The sequence below is a fragment of the Triticum urartu genome, chromosome 7A (genome assembly GCF_056163025.1).
Source record: "Triticum urartu cultivar PI428250 chromosome 7A, HENAU_Tu73, whole genome shotgun sequence".
Taxonomy (NCBI): domain Eukaryota; kingdom Viridiplantae; phylum Streptophyta; class Magnoliopsida; order Poales; family Poaceae; genus Triticum; species Triticum urartu.
The window spans coordinates 91,840,557-91,862,009 of record NC_141879.1 but is presented as its reverse complement, the minus strand read 5'-3'; the positions used below and the strand labels follow the sequence as shown (position 1 = coordinate 91,862,009).

Genomic DNA, 21,453 nt, shown 5'->3' with positions numbered 1-21,453 from the left:
AACTGCAAGCTGCAAGGACACAAGTACACAAGTTGTCCAAAGCCATTGAGGCCTGATCTGCAAATCAGGAAGAACAAGCACATGGTATTTTCATTTTTAAATCACTTGAATGTTCATTTCTATTGACTGATCATTATAAAGTTGTTTAATTTTTTGATTACAGGCAAACAGGACTGTACCAGAATGGCACCATGGTGCAGCTTCATCAGCTACTGGAAGTGCTAGGGGTGCACCATCATCATCTACTACAAACTCCTCTCCTGCTGCTACTGGAAGGGGAGCAAGGTATGCTACTACTCCTGCTGCTGCTGGAAGGGGAGCAAGGTCTGCTACTACTCCTGCTGCTGCTGGAAGGGGAGCAAGGTCTGCTACTACTCCTGCTGCTGGAAGGGGTGCTAGTTCTTCTCCTACTGCTGCTGGTAGAGGTGCAAGATCTTCCACTGCTGTTGGAAGGGGTGCAAAAAGGTTCAAGCCTCCAAGAAGTTCTGCAGAAGTTTCTACTAGCCAGCCTGCAGGTAGTAGGCCAAAGAGGACAAAGCACATGAGCAAGAGGATGGAGGGGTACTTCTATGCCAGTGGAAACTACTAAATGCTCAAATTTGAAGTCTGTGTGTGCTAAATCAGGCATTACATCACTTTATTTATGACATTATGAACCTATGTATGGCACTCAGAACCTATGTTTGTTAAAACCTATGTATGGAGTTGTGAACCTATGTATGGCACTTTGAAGTTATCTATGTTTATCTCCTGCTGTTAAAATTCTGTGCAAATAGATGTTCTGTGCAAATATATGTTGTGTGCAAAATAAATTTTGAGCAAAAAAGATCTGTGCAATATATGTTCTGTGCAAATATATGTTGTGTGCAAAATAAATTTTGAGCAAAAAAGATCTGTGCAATATATGTTCTGTGCAAATATATGTTGTGTGCAAAATAAATTTTGAGCAAAAAAGATCTGTGCAATATATGTTCTGTGCAAATATATGTTGTGTGCAAAATAAATTTTGAGCAAAAAAGATCTGTGCAATATATGTTCTGTGCAAATAGTATGGACAACTACAACCATTTCATTTGATACAAACAAAATACATTAATAAGTAGGCCATTGATCCAAGGATACATTGATAATAAGTAGAACATTAATTAGTTCTTGGGAGTACACAACACAAGTCTTCGGAGTATACAACACAAGTCTTGGACATAAAGATACATAAAGCATCACAGCTTTGGAAGTGCATAAGAGCACATTCATATCAACTACAGTGCTACCCTAAACCACACCACAATACATACTTAAAAATCATCACATATGTCCTTCAACTTCTTGATCTTGTCCTTGTACCCATGTTTCTGTTTGAGCAGATCTGCAATCATGTACTCCAGTTTTTTCTTCTCTTGTTTTAGTTGGTCCCTCTCTGTCACAACTTGGTCTCTCTCTGCCACTAGCTGGTCCCTCTCTTTCTCTGCCTTTGCCCTAAGTACCTGATGAAGATTGGTACAACCATGGTCTGCCAGCTTCTTCTTCTCCATCTCCTCTTTGAGATCACTTAGAGCCAACCTAACATTGCCCAGCTCTGTGATAGCATCCTCCTTGTCAGCAACCATTTTTGCAAAGTCCAGTTTGAAAAACCTCAGATCTTCCTCCATCTTCCTCTTTTCTCCAACTAGTTTGTAATTTCTTTCACCAAGCTCAACATTTTCTTTCAGCCTGTCATCGATTTCTTTGTTATACATGCTCCACAATTCAGTGAGGGTGAACTGCATAGCCACTGACCACTCTGGGTCTATCCACTCCAGATAATTGCACTTTAGTTCTGCCTACAATTAAATAAATATGTTCTCAATAAGAAATTGTATGAAATGTGCACAAATTCTATAATACTCTGTACACTCTCTACTTTGTTCTATCCATTGAATTGTAGTTCAGTTATATCCACTGAATTTTAGTTTAGTTCTATCCACTGAATTATATTCTATGCATCAATTGGTGCCTAAATCAAATATTACCTCACTCTTAATTAATAGATATATTGTCAAAATTGTATGCACAAATTATGGGCAGAACCAATTATAAAAGCATATATAATTTTTTCCATCTATAAGATTGTATATGCATAGATTATGGGCAACAACTATTACATCAACAGAAGCAACAGAAGCAACAGAAGCAACATACCTTCTCCTCAGCACACGCAAGAAAACGTCTGCCTGTGTCCACGGATTCAAATGCAACAAGCCTGACGCAAGGTGCTTGATGCAGACAACGAGACGACAGGTCGTGAGCAATGCCACTCCATTCATAGCAAGAGATAGTCCTAGGAAGCTAACCAGCACACAAATTGCACAAATCAGCGGCCTGGTAAAAAAATCCCCAAATGATGAACCCTAACCCTAGCGGGATGAACCCTAATCCGTGGGGGAGGCGAGAGGCGAACACGCATACCTGGCTAGTGACTTCTTCGCCGTCCGAAGAAGAGCTCGAGGACTGGTCGCTCCAAGAAACCATGGCGGAGCGGCGAAAGGCGGCGAGTCGACAGTGGCGGCGCCGGCGGTGGTCGGGGTCGAGAGAGAGGACAGAGAGAGTGAGGAAATGGCTGGTCTGGTTCGAACACCGACCGGTACGGGCCACTTGAACGGGCGCGCCGAAACGGCCGTCTCTCGCTGTCTAACGGCGTCCGTCAACAAGCGCCACGTCAGCCCGACAGGCGGGACCCACCTGTCGGATTCGCTGTTTTCTGGGCTAAAACGCAGCGTCAGTGCTCCGCGTTACAGATTAGCCCCATTGTTGATGGTTTTGTGTGCCCTGCCTCAATTGTGGTACTGATCTGTTACCCTAGCCCATAATGTGGTGGTTGCTGGTAAATAGCTCGTCACAGGCTGGCCTTACATCGATGACGGAAAACTTATCATGGGCGGGGGCTCGTGTTCTGGCGGCCGGCACGGCGCTTCTCCGCGCTTGCTGCGGGTGCTCGGCGGCGGCTTGGCGGGGGTGTTGGCTGCGGAGGTGGGCGGCCTGGAGGTGCGGGGCGTCTCAGATCGGTCGCGGCGCCGGCATGCTCTCCTCTGCCCCGGATCTGGACGGGGGGCCTGGCCCAAGGCGCGCGGCGGGCTGGTCACGGCTCCTTCGGTCTCTCGTGCGGCATGAGGTGTCGGCCGATGCAGGTTCTGCTGCCCGATGGCTGATGTCTCGGGGCTTCATGCCCAGTTCCGCCCAGATCTCGCTGTCTCTGGCGGCTCTGCTCGTTTGTGAAGGTCAGGACGAGGTGGCGGTGGCTGTTCAGGAACGAAGTGCTTGGCCGAGGTGGGTTGCAGTGGGTGGTGGTGGTGCTGGAGATGTACTGGCGGTGGGCTGTGGTGAGGATTGCCGCTCGGTTGCTGTTGGCTCTGGTGCTCTCTTCCGGTCGTGTCGAGGCGTCCTGGCCCAGGACCACCCATATCTTGCGTCCTTGCTGGCTCGGGTCGACCATGACGAGCAGTAAGGCGATGTGGTGGTTGCTGCCCGGCAGCGTGGTGGCGGCTCGCTGCCGGGAGCACGGCTGGGCATGGCAGGAGGGTGGAGGTTGGCGGATGGTGAATGTGGTGGACTGGCTGGTTTGGTCAGTGGTGTGGGAGACGATGCCGGGCGAAAGTCTGTCTCTGGCTACGGTCGGAGCCAGCAGCGACGGCGTCCGTGGGCGTCGCTGCCTTTTTGAAGGCGCTGCTGTGGTGATGCTCTCCTCTCCCTTACCGTCCCTAGCTCCATGGAAAACCTTAGATCCGTGCTCTTGCGGATCGGATGATGGCGGCGGCTTGCGTCATGTCCCTCTTGGGGGCATCATTTTGGAGCAGGGATCAGCCAGAGTGACTCGTGTGTGGTTGATGGTGGTGTTCTGTACGGGTTCGGCGGCGGTGCCTTTGTGTCGTCCCTGTTGCTGTGCAAGCTCAAGACCCTCCCATGGCTGCCGTTTTGTTGCGGTGAGCTTCGTGCTCTTGGTGTTGTCTCGGTTCTTCTTTGCTCAATGACGCGCAAGATGCCTCCCCAACCTGCTAATCGTCCCAAATTCACTGGCGGAGCTCCCAGTCAAGGTTCGTGTTTGGTACTCGTTGATTGTGGTGCTCCTGTGTTGCGCCGTGGGTTTGGTATGCACGCCGGTGCGGTGCGTTAGGTTGCTCGCAAGTCTTGGTATTGGGATCCCTCGATGAAACCCCACAACTACTTGTGTCTTTCGTGGTGATGGTCCTCTTAGTCTGCTAGGTATGTCCTGCCTTATGTTGAGTGTCTTGTTCTTCTCTTTTCTTGTAACCTTGTTACTTGTATGGTTTTCGGCCCGGTTTTCCTATAAACGAGTCAGCTTGTTTAGGTTTTCGATCCGGTTTCCCTTATAAATTGGATCACTCTCCTAGCATAATGGCCACTTTGAGTAATATATTCAGACGGAGGGACTCCTCCCCGATGATTCTCAAAAAAAAAAAGATACAGCTACTGAACGCCTTCCTCGACCATTGCCCACGCCTTGAGCTGCTGGATGTCACTAAATGTTGGCCCACGTTCAGGGACTGGGAAGAGCCTATCAACACGAGAATACAGAACTGCGCCATCAAAGACCTCCGGCTGCCAGACAAGTGATGCATTGCCTCCAGAAACACAGTAGTTTATTAGTACTGTCACCGCAAATATTACTTCAGTTTTATCATACAGGTCCTTCTGCACGCTTGTGTCAAACTGCAATTGTTTTGAGTATAGGTATACGTACTAAATACTGTGGGGGAAATGTCTCTGAACTGGACACCCAAACTTGGAGCTTGAAAACCCCAGTCAGGTTCAACCATCCCAGTTTCGTAGAGAAGATACTGATTTCTAATTGATTACCTATTCGAGCAATGTGCGTACACAATTCAGGATGTATCCCAGCGCTAAATGAAAGCTAATTTCCTCCCCCATCTGTCCTATAATATTACATGTTAATACATTAATTACATCGTTTTCGGATTTTGTACATCTGCTGTCTTCTTTATCTTGCTAGTTATTATTGGGTATGAGAATTTTTGAAGGTGAGTAAAGGGCAAGAAACCAAAGGCTCTAACTACTTTCTGAAGGTATGTCGAGTTTTATTTCAGTCGAGTACTGAACTGCTTGTGCAGTAGTTGTATAATGGAACCACTAGGTGTGCATAGTGGGGCGCGCTTCAAACCCTATCATCCGGTCGGACGACTCGGTCAATGTCAAAGAAACCCGACCTAGACGGACGTCTCAGACTGGTTTCAAACGCTCAGGTCGACCAAAATCCCTAATATCCAGCCCAAATATAGGGCCAATATGGAGAGGCACGGCCACACGGGTGCATCTGCCATGTCAAACCCGGCCCACGCCGGTTCATCCAACCCCAATATAATCGTCCTCATCCGCTCCCCACACCAGACCCTAGCCACTTCACTCCACTCCACTTTGTCCCCCAAGCTCCCGTCCGGCGATCTCCGGAATTCCCGTCATGGCGGGCAGCAGACCTGACTCCATCCAGTCCGGATCCGTTGACTGGTGTGCAGGGGCGGAACACGTTCAGCCCTGCAGGGCCGTGCCCCCCCCCCCCCCAGCCTTGGTAAAAGACATTTTAGAGCCTGCTTAGATTAGGGAAAATAGAGCCTTTGCCCCCCCCCCCCCAAACATGCATAATTTGTGTTTGCCCCCCTGAAGATTTGTTCTAGCTAGCTCTGCCACTGCTGGTGTGTTGTCCCGTGCGGGAGAGGAGGCACTGGTCGTCTGCATTGCACTCCGTCACTCTTGGGAGGACTGTGCTCGATCGACGGTGGGATTTGTTCGGCACGAGTCCATTGCCTCAGTGCATCGGGCGCTCGGATCCTCAGGGGTTGGATCATCGCGGTCCTCTTGAGACACTTCCAAACTCCCTTTCCACTGGCCCGCCGGAGTATGAGTGCTACCGGGACCAGTGTGCCTACCGTGAGAAGGAGAGGATGAGGGTGCGGTGGGCAGTGGTGGTGGTCCTGATGAAGCCGCCCCGACCTATAGATCGTCACCGATGGCCACAGACTAGGTGTTGTGCTAACTCTCCAAGGCCTACACGGCGGCCGTCGGCAGTCTTAGGATCGTGTCCCCACGGTTCACCGGGACTAGCTGGGGATGCAGGTGTTGATGCCTCCTACTGTGGAGGTGTGGACCCAGATCCAGAGACTGATGTCGGGCTATGAGTGGATGCATGCCTTCTACTCTCCCTGCTATGGTTGGTCTGTCGTGAGGTGGTCGGGTGGTGATGTCTTGGGGCAGGGATGCCGGGGTGGCGACCCCGGATGGTGGTCCCCATGGTTGGTTCTCCGGCGGGCCTCATGACAGCGGTGGTGGCTTACCCTTTTGGTCGTGTGGGCGGCAAGGGGTAGCGGTTGGTGGCTCGGTCACGTTTCATCTCATTGGCATAGGCGTCGCCAAGATCTAGATCTGAGAGTTGGAACTCGACACGCATGGTCTGGCTTCATCGTGATGGCACGGGTGAACTGCCGAGCGAAAGCTCCGCGCTTTGGCGCCGATGATGACTACGCCCACAGGCGCCGCTATATTCTTGAAGACGTCGTTGTGGTTCTCTTCTTCGTGCCGAGGCTCCGGGCGAAGACCCATGTCCGCCTCGGACTCGGCAACGGCGATGCTCGGCGCCGTTCACCCTCTTGAGGGCGTTGTCGTGGAGACTAGGTGTGACTCTGACTTCCTGTGTTCTCTTTCGGTAGTGTAATCACGCTCCCGTTATCCCAGGATCTGCTGTGTTAGAGGGCTACCTCTTCATTTTATATCATTCGGCCGTGTACTTTGTTTATTGCTTTATCTATAACGCGAGCCTGTTTCGAAAGGATGGTCGTTATTCAGCAGCGAGGATCGGATGCAACGTTGCTCATATTGAGTCCGACTCTAGTTTTGCGGTGCAGACTATGCAAAAACAGGAACATTATCTCGGCGGGAGGTTGCAACAATCATAGAATGCAATCAGTTGGTTTGTGATTTTGCGAAGGGTCTCGTTCTCTCATTCCTTTCGTGAAGCAAACTTAGTAGCTTGTCGCTTAGCTGGACACTTCCTATAGTACATCTTCTGATTTTTTTTTGAAAAAGTTCTATCCCGATTTTGTTTCTCAACCTCTTGTAAATGACATGTCTATCGTTCTAGAAATAAAGCCTTATATTGATCTTAAAAAAAACACTCCTGCCCTTGCCCTACTCGTCGTATAGCTCCAGTTGCATGCCTCCCGTGCGCGGCGCCGTCGTCCTTCGAAGATTTAGAACCCGCGCGCAGATCAACTCAGATCGAGCAATCACGTCCTAGTCATGACAGAGATCTCGCCCCTCCATAGGGTAATCGACGCCGGCCGGTGGGACGCCGAGCGCCTCCTCGGCCGCCTCATAACCGTCGTCCACGCCGCCTTCCTCGACACCGGCTTCGTGTCCCACCCACACGCCGTCCCCCCGACGTCCGGCCGGGTTCCGAGGCTGGTGGGCGCGACGGCCTCGACGCTCTCGCTCCGGTACGCCGCGCCGGGCCTGCGGGACGCGGTCGTGCTGAGGATGAGCGCGCACGGGATGCGAATCGTCTTCTACGTGCGCGTCAGATCCGACCAAGGCCGAGGGCCAGGCCTGCACTGGGCGTGCGTGGACGCGCGCGTCGCGGCGCCGCTCCTGTCCGGCGGCCTGGACGACACCGCGCGGGCGCTGGCCAACCATGGCGCCTGCGGCCGCGGGCTGGCCGCGCTCTGGAGGGAGGTCACCGGGAAGCTGTGCCGGGGTGCGCTCGTCGACCTGCGCCGTGCGAATGCCTTCGTGCTGCTCCCCGGCGACATCATGCTGGAAATCCTGGCGAGGCTCGTTGACGGTCTGGACCCCTTGAGGATGGCGAGCACCTGCGCCTAGCTGAGGCGCCTCGTCGCCGACCACGACCGCGAGCTCTGGAAGCACAGGCTGCCCTCGGCGTGTGGGGATGACTCGATGAGTTGGATGGAGAGGTGGTGCTGCTGCTGCAAACATACACGGTCTGCGAAAGGAATTGGTTTGTCCAGTATGAAAGATGATTATCGTAAATATTTGGAGGGGCTACATGAGTCAATAATGACTCAGTTGTACCTACGCAATTCTCAGCCCACCAACACTTCACGTTTGTAGCCCTCCCTTGTCTACGTGTGTTCTTTGCTTCTGCTTGTTTTTCTTTTTGAGATAGCTTACTGCTTGAGCCATGTGGCCATGGGTTTTCCTTTTGCTTGTGGTTACCCAACTCAATTTGGCTATTTTTTTAATAGCACATTTTTTATTAATTTTTAGAAATATTACGCCGATTTTTTTTTTCAAAAATAATACATAGTCAATCATCTGGTGGCTCACTGGATCCAATCGACCAAGAGTAGGCCGATTAGTACCCTATCGGCTAACAGCAGGCAGATTGGGCTCCTGCCCACTCCTGTCGGCTAACTGTTGGCCGACTGAAACTAATTGGTTTTGGCTTATAGTAGGCCGACTATAACTAATTGGCTTCAGGTGCATGCCCCATTTTCTCAGGCCTAAGTTTCTTGCTTGTGGGCACTAAGGTGAGTAAGCATTATAGTGTAGTCTCGTATTCTCGCTGAGATATGTTTAAATCCGGATATCCTACTCTTGATGAAGGAAACATACAACTTAAAAGGATATCAGAATTTGGACATATCTTGATGAGAATACGGGACTACACTGCAATGCTTATCCAGATATCCTTTTAATTAAGTTGCATGTTTCTTCTCGTAGTCTCGTACTTTTGACGAAGGAAACATACAACTTAAAAGGATATAAGAATTTGGATATATCTTGGCGAGAATACGAGACTACACTACAATGTCTACCCACCTTAGTGTGCCCAGAAGCGGGAAACTTAGACCTGAGAAAATGGGGCATGCATCTCCTGTAAGCCAATTAGTTCCAGTCAGCCTAATGTAAGCTAATTAGTTACAGTCGGCCAACAGGATACTGACCGGCCTACTGTAAGTCAACTAGTTCCAGTCGACCAATAGTTAGCCGATAGGATACTAATCGGCCTACTCTTGGCCGACTAGTTGGCAACCAGATGGCCGACTATGTATTATTTTTGAAAAAAAAATTGACGTAATATTTATAAAAATTAATTAAAAATGTATTATTTTTTTAAAAAAATAGCGTCAATTTGGGGTTGGAGATTCCAGAAATCGCCGCCAGCTATAGTCTAATTTTATGCAAGATCATAGTTGAAAAAGAAAATTCCCATAGCCACCAGTGCATTTCCTTGTGAATTGGCACACACTTGAATTTAGATTCTCTTATAAACCAAATCAGATTCAAACATTTTTTGAAGAATCCTGTGCTTTTTCTGATTCCTATGAATCAAGCATCCAAATCCATCAAATCAAAGAAGGCCTTAAATGGTGGGCGCACGAAGAGGAGCTCAAAACTTATCTGGGATCCCCTCCCATTTGGAGCAACTCTAGCCGATCCCCTAAAACCGGTTAGAGGAGTAAACATCTGATTTTAGTCCTCTGACCAGGACCTAGCCGAATCTGTATAAGCTATAGGGTGAGTATAAATTTTACTCCACCACTTATCCGACGAAAAGATACTCCACCCTTTGGTCTCGAAGTAAAACTCCCCACACCTCCTTTGGTTGGTCCGGTTACACAACGCCGATGCCCGCCCGAACTTTGCGTGACGTGAGATGTCTCTGGTCGATCCGCCGCCGCCCGCCGCCAGGGGTGGTGAGTGCGGCGGCGACAACGACTTGGGAGGACCGAGAGGCCACCAACGAGTCGTACATGGACGACCTCCGCTGCCAGTACCTGAGCTAGTGGAGGCGGAGCACAAGTTGTACGAGGAGCGAGCGGCTGGCGGGGCAAACAACATCGTCCCCTCAAGCAAAGAGGAGGACTATTGTGGTGGCAACGACGGTGGTAGAGGAGCCGGAAACGACGGTGGTAGAGGAGGCGACAACGACGACGGCTTCGACATCTAAGAGTGGCGAAGAACCTTCCCGGACTGCAATGACGATAGCACAGGGCTTGATCTCATGGGTGGTGGCATCTCCAGGGTGGATTGGCTGTCTCTCGCAAAGTCAGATAGATTTAAGTTTTAGTTTATGTATAAATTCAAGTTTTAGTATCGGTTTAAACTAGACTATGTTTCGGCGGATGGTAATGTAAATTACGTGTCGAATTTCGGTTTAGAAGTTTGTTTAAATCGAATCTATGTTTATCTGATCCAAATTTGATTTTTACACCACTAAATTTAAGGGATGCTAGAACCGACCAAAACTTAGTAGAGTAAATATACTCCATTAAGATTTACCCAGCTGGATACTCCTCTATTTTTAAGGAATTAGCTAGAGTTGCTCTTGCTTCACAAAAACAGCGGTGGGGAGAAGCAGGCTAGACCCTTCCCCAAGCTTCTCACGTTTGCACACGGGTGGCCGCAAGAACGGTTCGTGCAGATCACTTTTCGAAACGGAGACAAAAGCTTAGATCATCAATGTTGCAGGTGTAGCATGGATGAAGCTGATATTCATTTGTTCTTCTCTTGTCACTTCGTGCTTGCATGTGTGCTTTGCTTCTCCGTTTAGGACTACGTGTTCAAAGGCTCATTTAGCAAGGAATAGAGGAAATGGAAAGTGCAATTAATCATTTTTTTAGTGAAAGGAATCTCAATTAATCACATGATGAACATCTACAGAGCTGAGTACTCTGTAGCCATAACCTTCAATATTCTCTGCTCTATGTGGAAGGCATGAAATGGCCTTCTTTTCAACAGGAAACAATGTACTCCCTTGCAGGTTCTATATGCAATGGTTGTTCTTAATGCTGACAACGTACACAAACATCGGATAGAAGAATAAAGTTGAGATACAAGACAAATAAATGTAACTAAGACTGCTATGATCATCTCTTCTTTGGCAAATGAAGGATTACTAAAGGGCCTAATAATTTATACATCTGCTTTGTTCTGTTCTTTTTCAAGTTGAAAGAGTAAAGCGATCCTTGGAGTTTTCATGCAGTGCCACAACGGTGACACCAAGCTTGCCTTCTTAGTAGGAGTTAATTGTTCATTGGTATCACGATTGGGACAGTCTCAACGGATTGGTACCACATTTCAAAAAATTTACAAGGCAATATCAAGTCTGGGACGTGCAGCTACAAATCGAACTAAACTCCATATAAACACGTATTGACGGGGAAACTAACCGGTGGGGCCTGCCTGCCAGGGGCCGACTTGGCGTGTTCTTTCGCAAAAAAAAGTTACTTTATATGTAATCATGCAAATGCCCTTGTTTACGAAAAAAAAGGCTGACTTGTTTTTTCATTTGCAAGTTTCTGTAAAACAACCTGTGCCCCCGCCAGGATTTGAACCTGCGACGCACAGCATGAGGACGCGCGAGCTTATATGGCTTTATAATCTAAACTTTAGACACGTCTGGGCCTTTTTTGACTGTTTCACCTTTTCTGTATGTGTTCTTTTTTTCGGATTTCTTTTATTTATTTTCATATTTTGGGTTTTTCTTTTTAAATTTTTGCATTTATTTTTATACAGGTTTTGTAACAAACGGTGTATGTATTTTCAATACTATGGACATATTTTTAATTTACACTGAATTTTTATTATGCGATATTTTTTGTAAATGCACACTGACCATTATTGTATAATATATGTCAAACAATTTTGTTATATACATTGAACATTTTTTAACATACAATGATCTTTTTTAATTATGTGATGACCATTTTTTAAATACACGGTGAAGTTTTTTAATATACATGGAACTTTTTGTATATATTATGCGATATTTTTCAAAAATACACACTGAACATTATTGCATAAATCCACACTGAACATTATTGTATAATATACGATGAAATTCTTTGTTATATATGTTGTACATTTTTTACTTTACATTTTCTTTTTTAATTATATAATTAATTTAAAAAAATTATGTAGTTTTTTAATATTTATTGAACATTTCTTATATTATGTGATATTTTTTGAAAATACACACTGAATATTACTGTAGAAATACACACCAAACATTATTGTATAATATACGATGAACCATTTTCTTATATACATTGATCATTTTTTAATATACAATGATCTTTTTAATTGTATGATAAACATTTTTTAAATATACGATGAAGCTTATGAATATATATTGAAGTTATTTTATATTATGTGATATTTTTGGAAATACACACTGAACATTATTGTATAAATACACACTGAACATATATTGCATAAATGTGCACTGAACATTACTGTATAATATATGATGAACATTTTTTATATACATTGAACATTTTTTAATATACAATGATCTTTTTATTTATATGATAAACATTTTTTAGATATACGATGAAGTTTATGAATATATATTGAACTTATTTTATATTATGCGATATTTATGTAAGTACACACTGAACATTATTGTGTAAAAACACACTGAACATTATTGTATAAATGTACACTGAACATTACTGTATAGTATATGATGAACATTTTTGTTATGTACATTGAACATTTTTTAATATACAATGATCTGAAAAAATATCGCATAACAAAAATTTCATTGTAAATTAAAAATATGTTGACAGTATTGAAAAAACACACACCATTTATTACAAAACCTATATTAAAAAAGAAAAATGCAAAAATTAAAGAAAGGAAGACCCTAAGAATACCCAAGATCTGAAAAAATATAAAAGATATCCAAAACAAAGAAACACATACGAAGAAACAGAACAGTTGAAAAAGGCCACGGCGTGTCTAATGTGGGCTATAACAACACGAAAGCCTCTACTTGGAGACATGCATTTTTGTAGCATATTGGCCGTGCCCCAAACTTCATACTAACTTGTAAATTGTTTTTAAAGTGGTACCAATTCGTTGAAACTGTCCTAATTGTGGTACCGGCGTGCAATTAACTCACTTAATGGAGGCAACTTCTATGATGGCTACCAGCCCTCAGTATCCACAAGCAGGATCGACGCTCCATGGCCCAAAGCGAGAGGGCAGCTCGTCGACGTGCAATGCTATGATTTCCAGTGGTTTCCAAAGAAGATACGATTTCATGTTTAGTCAGCAATCTCAATTGCTTCTCAGTGAGGTATGACTACTCTTATACTCTTGTTATTTTTTTATCTTCTTTGCAAGAGAGTTTTCTCATCATTTTGTATCAAATTCGGCGAAGTTTGATTGACTACTCCTATACTCTTGTTGTGGGGGCGAAAGCCTGTTTTGGGAAGGAAACAAGTCATGTGCAGGAGGCTCAGGAGCGTGGGCTGTACCGAGAAAAATCGCCCACAGGCCCATGCCCATACGGCGAGGCGTATGGACCTTCCTTGAAATACTCCCCCGCCTTGGCTCCCGAACGTAACCGTCGCAACCAACAGCTTTCGCTTCTCGCCGGAGCTCCAAGAAACCGTCATCCCCACCTCCACCAGCGCCGTCGACAGATGGAGCAGTTCCAGGACAGCCACCACGTGCGGCTGCGGAGCCGCGAGCACGGCATGTACATGCACGCCGACAAGGACGGCCGTGGCGTCTCCCTCCGCCGGCCCCGGGCGTCGATGAACGCGGCGTGGGCGGTGCACCTGTACCAAGACGATGACGATGTCCAGTACGTGCTCCTCAACAGCGCCGCCTATGACGGCTACCTGGCGGCCATGGACGCACCGGCGCCGGTAGGCCACCGCGGGCGCCGCGTCGAGCAGCGCGACTACGAGGAATGGGAGGAGGAGGCCGTCAGGTGGCGGCCCGTCAGGCTCGTGCCCGGGGACTACATCCTGCTCCGCCACGCCAGCGGCCGCTTCCTCCGCGCCAACGGGAAGTACCTCCCCTGGAACAACAGCGCCAGCGTCGACGACTTCGACACCGTCAGCACGATGACGCACTGGGTCGTGGAGCCAATCCCCGCCAGGGAGGTGAGCCCGCTTCTTGATTCTTCCCGATTTTTCGCGAATTTGGGAGCAATTCATGGTTCTGTTCTTGGCATCTTGCAAAATTTGCGTTTCTTGGGAGCAGTTCTTGGGTTGCCATCTCTGTTTCTTGACGTCTTCCATCTCTGTTCGCAACTTCGCGTTTCTTGCAGCCTGACAACGAGACTCAACTGCAGCTCCCCCTCGCCGGAGGCCTCGACGTCCTGTTGCCGCGGCGGTGGATCGTGTACGCCTCGGCGGGCGCCGATGGGGGCCCCTTCTTCTGGGCTGCGTTGGGGTTCAAGGGGAGGTCTGTGTTCCGCCTGAGGAGCGAGCTGGCCCAGCGAGATAGGCATCGGCATGGGCGATCTCGTCATGTGCCGATGTGCGTCCAGGCGGGCACTAACGGGCGGCCTAGGATGGCAATGGGTACCCATTACCCATGTACCCTGCGGTAAAAACCCTATTAAGGCAAGGATATGGGTCAAAAAAATATTCATAAATACATAAATAGAAAAATTTCATATCCATCAGGTATAGTGGGTACGGGTATGGTTTAGTACAACCCATACCCATATACCCATGTACCCACATATATTCTAACAAATAGGCCTTATATATTATTTATTCAGAAATCAAACATATTTTATGTACATAAATCCCACAGCCCAAAAAAGACCTCATCATGGATTCATGTTAGGCCGCTGCACCACAATAGCTAGCCCATAAAGGAGTATGTGTTGCTGTCATGGCGTGTTGTTGTTTATAAATTATTATTATAAGTTGTTGTTCATGACTATGTAATGCTCAAATTGATGTGTTGCAAATCTGGGTAATTTTACCCGCGGGTACCCATTTACCCTGATGGGTGACGGGTATAAGAAAAAATTGTACCATCCACGAGTATGGATATGGGTGATGGCTAAGGTTTGGGATGACGGGTAAGGGTATGGGGTGGCTCCACCCGTACCCAAACCCTGCGGGTGCCATCCCTAGGGCGGCCTACCCCACTCGTGGTCAACCTACCCCGTGGCACGCGGACCCTTTACATCGTCGTCCTCATGGCCGGGGAGCCAGCCCCAGGTGAGAGGCCTACTCATCTCCATGTCCCAAAAACAGTTTACTGAAACTGCTGCTACTCCGGTTCAGTTAAGACTTGGGAGTTTGTCTGAACTGTTGTGTTTCATATAATTAGAAGTAGTTGAATGCTAGAAAGTGGCCTGAAGCTGATTAGTTGTTGGGAGAAAAAAATTATAAACACATATTCACACTCAGCCTTTATTTGGAAATTATTGGTTTAGATGAATCCAGTTCTTCAATTTAACCTACACGTCGTTAGTAGGAAACTTCAGAACTTGAAAACCCAAATCTGGTTCAGTCATCCTAGTTTAGCTTTACAGAGAAGACACTGATTTCAAATTGTTTTCAGTAAGGTGTGAACAAAATTCAGGATGTATCCCACGGCACTACTTGAAAGCTAGCTTCTTGCAATATATTGTTTTCAGGTTTTGTACATCAGCTGTACATATAGCAAAGTTCTGAGATTTTAGTCTTGAACTTGTTTTGCATGTTGGTGGATACTATTTTGTGGATGGCCATGCTTATGCTGTAAGTAGAAGTTAAATGGAAATAATGTTCAGATTTCTTCAGAGAAACACTAAATGTTTACAAAACGTGATCTGAAGCTAGTTGGTTATTGGTGAGAAAATCATTACATAAGGCAAATATTCACACTAAACCTTGATACAGAAATTATTGGTTTCATATGGTCCTTGATACATATAACTTAGTTTCCCATTTGGTACTATTTGCCGCTAGTAGAAACTTTGGAACTTATAAACCCTAATCGGTCAGATACGATTTCTGTTTGATTTAGCATATTGTAAATGTTTTGAACCAAATTCAGGTTGTATACTACAGTATTTCCTAAAAGCTAGTTTCTGCACATTATATTGTTGTTTTTCAGGTTTTGTGCATAAGCAGTCTTCTTCGTTAGCTCTGCAAAACAGTGATACTTAAGTTATTAATCTTTTCCAGTGGTTGTATTACCTGTGATACCCGGATGCCTGACTTCCTCACTTTCTGTTCTAATTCAGCCAACGTCGAGCTGCGGTACCCGGATGTTGGTGCAGAGTAGAAAAGGATAAGAGCAGGACTCCCTACCGTCGCCCTGTCACTGTCATTCCACCTCTTCAGAAGTGTCGCTGCCTCGGACATGATGACATGAGAACTCAGAACTGCATTTTGCATTGAGATATAGGTTTAGGAAAACCCCAGCAGCTCTGGTGATTCTGCTAGCTGAAATTGATTCATTCTCCTGACAGGAGGAACCTGTCTGCTTTCTTTTAGGTGTCAGCAATGACGGGTGTAGTGGTTCTTGCAGTTAATTGAGCGCTCGACTTTAGCTGTGCGTTTTCAGGTTTGAATTTTGACAGAGTTCTGAACATGCATTTTACATTTGGTTTAGGCTGTTGTAAAAAAAATTGAATAACATGTGAACAAAATTGTATCCCACGACACCGTACGAATACTAGTTTCTGAAAATTACATTGTTCTCACGCCCTTTAGAGTCTCTCGCTACTCTTCTTGTAATTGACGGAGAAAATTACACATTTGGTCCTCGAATTTGCTGGCACCTAACACAACCATATTCCAGCACCCCTTATAGGAGTAATCTGTACCACTACATAATGTATCCGTTTTGAATGGACCTAAATCATCAATCTTGATCGTTGGTATCCTCAATCTAACTGTTGAGAGCGGTGGGATTCGCATGAACAGTACTTATCAGCTAGCTGTCCTCGATGTGTTATGGAACCATCACGTCGTCTTTACCAGAAAAAGGTAAAGGTGCATGCCTCCGAGGCAAGCAGAAGATGTGTTGGGTGGCTTGTAGATTGTTCTAGAAAGAGAATGAGAGAGAAGAAAACCGGTTATCTTTCTTTTTTTTTAACTTTTGTCACCAATCAATAGGAAGTACACTTTTCTAAAGTACACTTTTCTAATATTTCTTTTTTTTACAACAATAATAATCCAATCCCGTCTACATTCAAATGTAGACCATATTGTTTTGCATTTCTTTTCGCGGTGTAGCCTAATGCTTTTCTCCTTATATATAGGAACAAACCTCACCAAAGGAACATTAACATCAAGGTAGACCCGAGCCCTCAAAATTTTCGAAGGATTGATTATTCCCTCGTTGATAATCACCGTTATGGGTGGCTCCCCTACCTTTCTCAAAACCTTCTATGCGAGTTCCTTCTTTCTCATGAGACCATCCAACACACCATGAATTCTTGCCAAGATCGGAATCTTATCCAGTTTATAATCCTCCACATTGCTAGAACCATCATACTCTTGCATCACTACAACTGCATCTCGAAACAACCATGGGCCTCCATCTATCACCCATTTCCAATCCGTCCGACAACTAAGCTGAAAAATGAATAAATTTGCTCCCATGCTCTTGAAGGTAATTTGTCGTGTAGACGCCTACACAGTGCACAACATGTTAAACATTGTAGCGCGACTAAACATTCTAGTTGTATGGACCATGAAGATTGTCGGCCACCTAACCTCATTGATCAGAGTCTCCAACTTTTCATAATCAAGGTCCATTTCTTCTTCACCATGCAGATTGAGTCCTTCAAAACGGCCTTCCAGAGAAGGTTCCAATCCCAAATTGCGTTCCTCCTTATCTAGTTCCGACTGACCCCATCCTCTTAGATCCATCTCCCTCCCTAGTCCACACTACTGACTGGTTGCACCCTGACAGGTACTTCGTTCTCTATTTCCTCTACCCTCTACGCCAGTTCTCCATCTATCTTCCCTCCAAGTCTTTCCCAACAACCGCGGGTGGATCCGTCATGCAACCTTGCGCCTTAAGGCCCCTACCTGACTAGACTCCTGTCCCCCCAATAGATCGCCGGTGGAACATGAGGAAATTTGTGGACTTCGGCATGATCGCTGAAGGATGGGTAAACCCTAGAAAACTAGCAAGAAACTATTTCGCTTTTTCTTACCTTAACTTTTTTTTTGAGGCAAACATTCTTTATTACTTAGCCGTCACAGTTACAAGGACGAAGTTAAGTTCCCCAGGTAGCCCTAGCCAAACATGGCGGCCGGCCCCTAGAGCTAATGCATGTTTTTTAGCTTAACCTTTTTTTAGGGGGGCTTTTTAGCTCTTTTTTGAAGGGGGGGGGGGGCTTTTTTTAGCTTAACTAAGAAACAGAGAAGTGTTCTCGGCCTCCCTTTTTTGGCACGGCCCACAAGCCCACGTAGTGCCGACACCTGAGCACGGCGACGGCGTCAGGCCAGCTTTGAAATACTCCGGCTTGGCGCCCAACGTAACCGTCTCAACCAACAGCTCCCGCTTCTTGGCTTCCCATCTTCTCTTCGTCGCCGGAGCGCCAAGAAACCAAGAACCCACCATCCCCACCTCTCCACCGCGCGCCTCTGCTCTCCAGCGTCACCGGCGACCGATGGAGCTGTTCCAGGACGGCCAGCGCGTGCGGCTGCGGAGCCGCGCGCGTGGGACGTACCTGCACGCCGACGATGATGGGCTTGGCGTCTCCCTCCGCCGGCTCCGCGCGTCGATGAACGTGGCTTGGACGGTGCACTTCTATCAGGGCCGGTACCTACTCTTCCAGAGCGCCGCCTACGGTGGCTACCTCGCCGCCACGGCCGCGCCGGCGCGGCGCGGCCACCGCGGGCGCCGCGTCGAGCAGCGCAACTACTTTCACTCGGAGGTGGATCTAATGCTTTGGCAGGCCGTCTACATGGAGAACCTCTTCCTCAACCACATGAACGGCGGCAACCTCCGCGCCAACGGGAGGTACCGCCGCTGGAACAACGGCGTCAGCGTCGACCACATCGACGACATCAACAACATCAGCACGATGATGCACTGGGTCGTGGAGGTCATCCCCGCCAGGGAGATCATGCCTCGCCTTCCACGTCCGTCTCCGGTGAGTCCGCCATGTCTGCTTCTTGATTCTTCCCGAATTTGAGCGAATTGGGTTCTTGAATATCGTTAACATGCATCGGAATATGACCACAGAGATAGCAAATCGTGTTAATCTGGCTCCGTTCTTGCCAAATTTGCGCTTTCTTTGGCTTCCTCATCTGAAGTTCGTATCTGTTCTTGGTTTCTTTGGCTTCTTTGATTTGATGATGGTTCTTTGCGACTCAACTGCAGCTTCCCAACCTCGTGATGCGGCCGCGGATGATCATGTACGTGTGGCCGAACATCCACGGGGGCCTCATCACCCACGGCACGTTCGTGTTCGGGGGGAGGTCCGTGTTCCGCCTGAGGAGCGAGCTGGCTAGGCGGCTGGGCGACCTCGCAATCATGGACTTGGAGGTCGCCGACCTCGTCATGTGCTTGCCCACGCATGATGGCCAGCTTATTCCACTGGTAGTCGATCTGCCCCGCAGCGGCGAGACCCTCCACATCGTCGTCGTCATCGTCGGGTCGCCTGGTGAGAGCCCCTCCATATCCTACTCTTCTTCACTTGTCCGGATATTATGGGTTTCATGTCAGTTGAGTGCTAATCTGAAAACAGTGTTCGAAACTAGTAGTCTGAAATACAGTTTGCTGAAACTTTTGCTGCTAATCTGTTTCAGTTAGTCTGAACTCTGAACTGCTGTAAGTTGCTCAATCAGATCAGTAGGTGTTCAACACGCACGACATTATGCTAGAAGGTTGTCTCAAGCTAGTTGTTTGTTGTCAAAAAATCATTATTTCATAAGTCAAAAAATCCACACTGAACTTTGATAAGCTGAAACTACTGGCTTTGATGTCACTGTTCTTTGATTCAGATGGTTTAGTTCTTCGATTGGAAAACTTCTGAACTTGAATCAGTTCGGCCTGCCTAGTTCAGCTTCACAGAAAAGATAATGATTTCTGTTTTTTTAGCCTATTGTAACTGTTTCGAGTAACGTGTGTACCAAATTCAGGTTCTATCCCACAACACATTACATTGTTTTGAGGTTTTGTACATCAGCTTTCTTTTCTAGTATCTTCTTATTTAAACTTGTTGTGGTACCTGTGACACCTGATGCCTAACTGCTTAACACCTTTTCTGCCAACTCAGCCTACATGGCGCTGCAGTACGCGGATGTCGATGCATAGCAGAGAGATACCAGAGCCAGGACACCTAGAAGTCTCCTTCATGTCCACCTCGCCGGAAGTGTCACCACGGCATTAGAACTCAGTTCCTTTAGTTGAAATATGGGTTCATGAAAACCCAGCTTGGTTCGTTGAAATATGGGTTCAGGAAACTTGTATGCGTTAGCATCACCATTCTGTACTTCCGAAACTGTTTGAACAATGATGCGGTGACACTAGTCTGTAATAATGTGTTGACAATGGCCACTATTTCAACGTTGCTAGCTGCATTCTCTTAGCTGCAGTGAGTTGGGCACTTGAGTTATTCTGCTGAAAGTTTCAGTCCATCAGCAGAAGATGAATTGTGTGCTTTCACTAAGACCAGAGTTCTGAACATGGTGAGGTTAATGTGTCCGGACACGAGTTGCTGCATTTTGATGCGCCCGTGGCTTATTTGATTCAGCCTATGGCAGTGTTCTTGGCAGGCCCTTAGGTGCCTCTCAATATTTTTTTTCTCTCTGTAAATTTCCATAGGGCAATTTTTGCCACTTCAGCAAGAAAGGCCAATCCACGCGGGTGTCGCCAAATGCATTTGCACATCTTATGGTAAATATCATAATTTCTCTCTCGCCCTACTCTACTCACAGATTACAACACGACACCCCTAGTTGGTAGTACTTGGTAGACAGTGACAGTTGCAATCGCTGTCGCCCATTGCGGCCTTGATTGTGTTGAGAAGGTGAGCTATGCTGGGATGGGCATTGTCGAAGATTACCCTGGCGTATGACATGCTTGTATGGTGAACCAAGCTGGAAGAATAAGCAAGAGGAAATGAACCATGCTGCTACACAGATCGACACATACGCATGAAAAAACATTTTGAGAACCAACAGAAGATGATACCCCTAACTGCGATGCAAACGCATACATCAAGCATCAACATAAAAGTACTAGTACAACCTGGAGCAACGTTAACTTAAGCTGGATTACGAGCATCTAACTAGTACCATCTGACACTTGACATTACCAAAAGATGCCACCGTTTTAGATAGTTCTATGCTCACACAAAGATCATCAACCTAATTGATGGATGGTGCTACTAGTCTTTGCACATGTTCATACAAAAGGACCAACCAACCTGCTTAACCCTTTTTTTTGATCGGTCTTGGACTGCAGCGACGCCTTGAGGATCTCCAGACCCTGCAAAATTCAGAGGAAATGCAACTTATGGCAGTGTTCTTGGCAGGCCCTTAGGTGCCTCTCAAATTCACCTAAATTTTACCCACAAAAAAATCGCCTAAATTTGCTATTTTTTCTGTTAAGTTCGGGTCTGATGGTCTGAACTTTTGGTCAACCCAACACTGGGACTGACAAGGGGGCCATGCCCTTAACCCTCGGCTGCTAACTCTCTTTTCTCCATGGTAC

General features: G+C 46.6%; 4 protein-coding genes across 4 annotated transcripts; 3 read left to right on the top strand and 1 right to left on the bottom strand.

Moving 5' to 3' along the window:
* Positions 1-1,295: 1,295 nt before the first annotated feature.
* On the bottom strand, positions 1,296-2,508 carry LOC147958158 (uncharacterized). Its single transcript, XM_087533575.1, has 3 exons — positions 2,446-2,508; positions 2,179-2,325; positions 1,296-1,820 (listed from the first exon to the last, which is right to left on the bottom strand). The coding sequence occupies exons 1-3, from the start codon at positions 2,506-2,508 to the stop codon at positions 1,296-1,298; spliced, it is 735 nt and encodes a 244-aa protein (XP_087389701.1).
* A 4,490-nt stretch (positions 2,509-6,998) lies between these two features.
* Positions 6,999-7,996, top strand: LOC147958157 (uncharacterized). The gene has a single exon (XM_087537576.1). It carries the CDS (start codon positions 7,303-7,305, stop codon positions 7,879-7,881), a length of 579 nt encoding a protein of 192 aa, XP_087393702.1. The 5' UTR covers positions 6,999-7,302; the 3' UTR covers positions 7,882-7,996.
* Positions 7,997-13,401: 5,405 nt separating this feature from the next.
* On the top strand, positions 13,402-16,056 carry LOC147958156 (uncharacterized). The gene is made up of 3 exons (XM_087531977.1): positions 13,402-13,925; positions 14,093-14,229; positions 15,957-16,056. Exons 1-3 carry the CDS (start codon positions 13,458-13,460, stop codon positions 16,054-16,056), a joined length of 705 nt encoding a protein of 234 aa, XP_087388103.1. The 5' UTR covers positions 13,402-13,457.
* Positions 16,057-18,322: 2,266 nt separating this feature from the next.
* LOC125531647 (uncharacterized) lies at positions 18,323-20,262 on the top strand. The gene is made up of 3 exons (XM_048695973.2): positions 18,323-18,886; positions 19,117-19,399; positions 20,015-20,262. The coding sequence occupies exons 1-3, from the start codon at positions 18,401-18,403 to the stop codon at positions 20,050-20,052; spliced, it is 807 nt and encodes a 268-aa protein (XP_048551930.2). The 5' UTR covers positions 18,323-18,400; the 3' UTR covers positions 20,053-20,262.
* Positions 20,263-21,453: the final 1,191 nt, after the last annotated feature.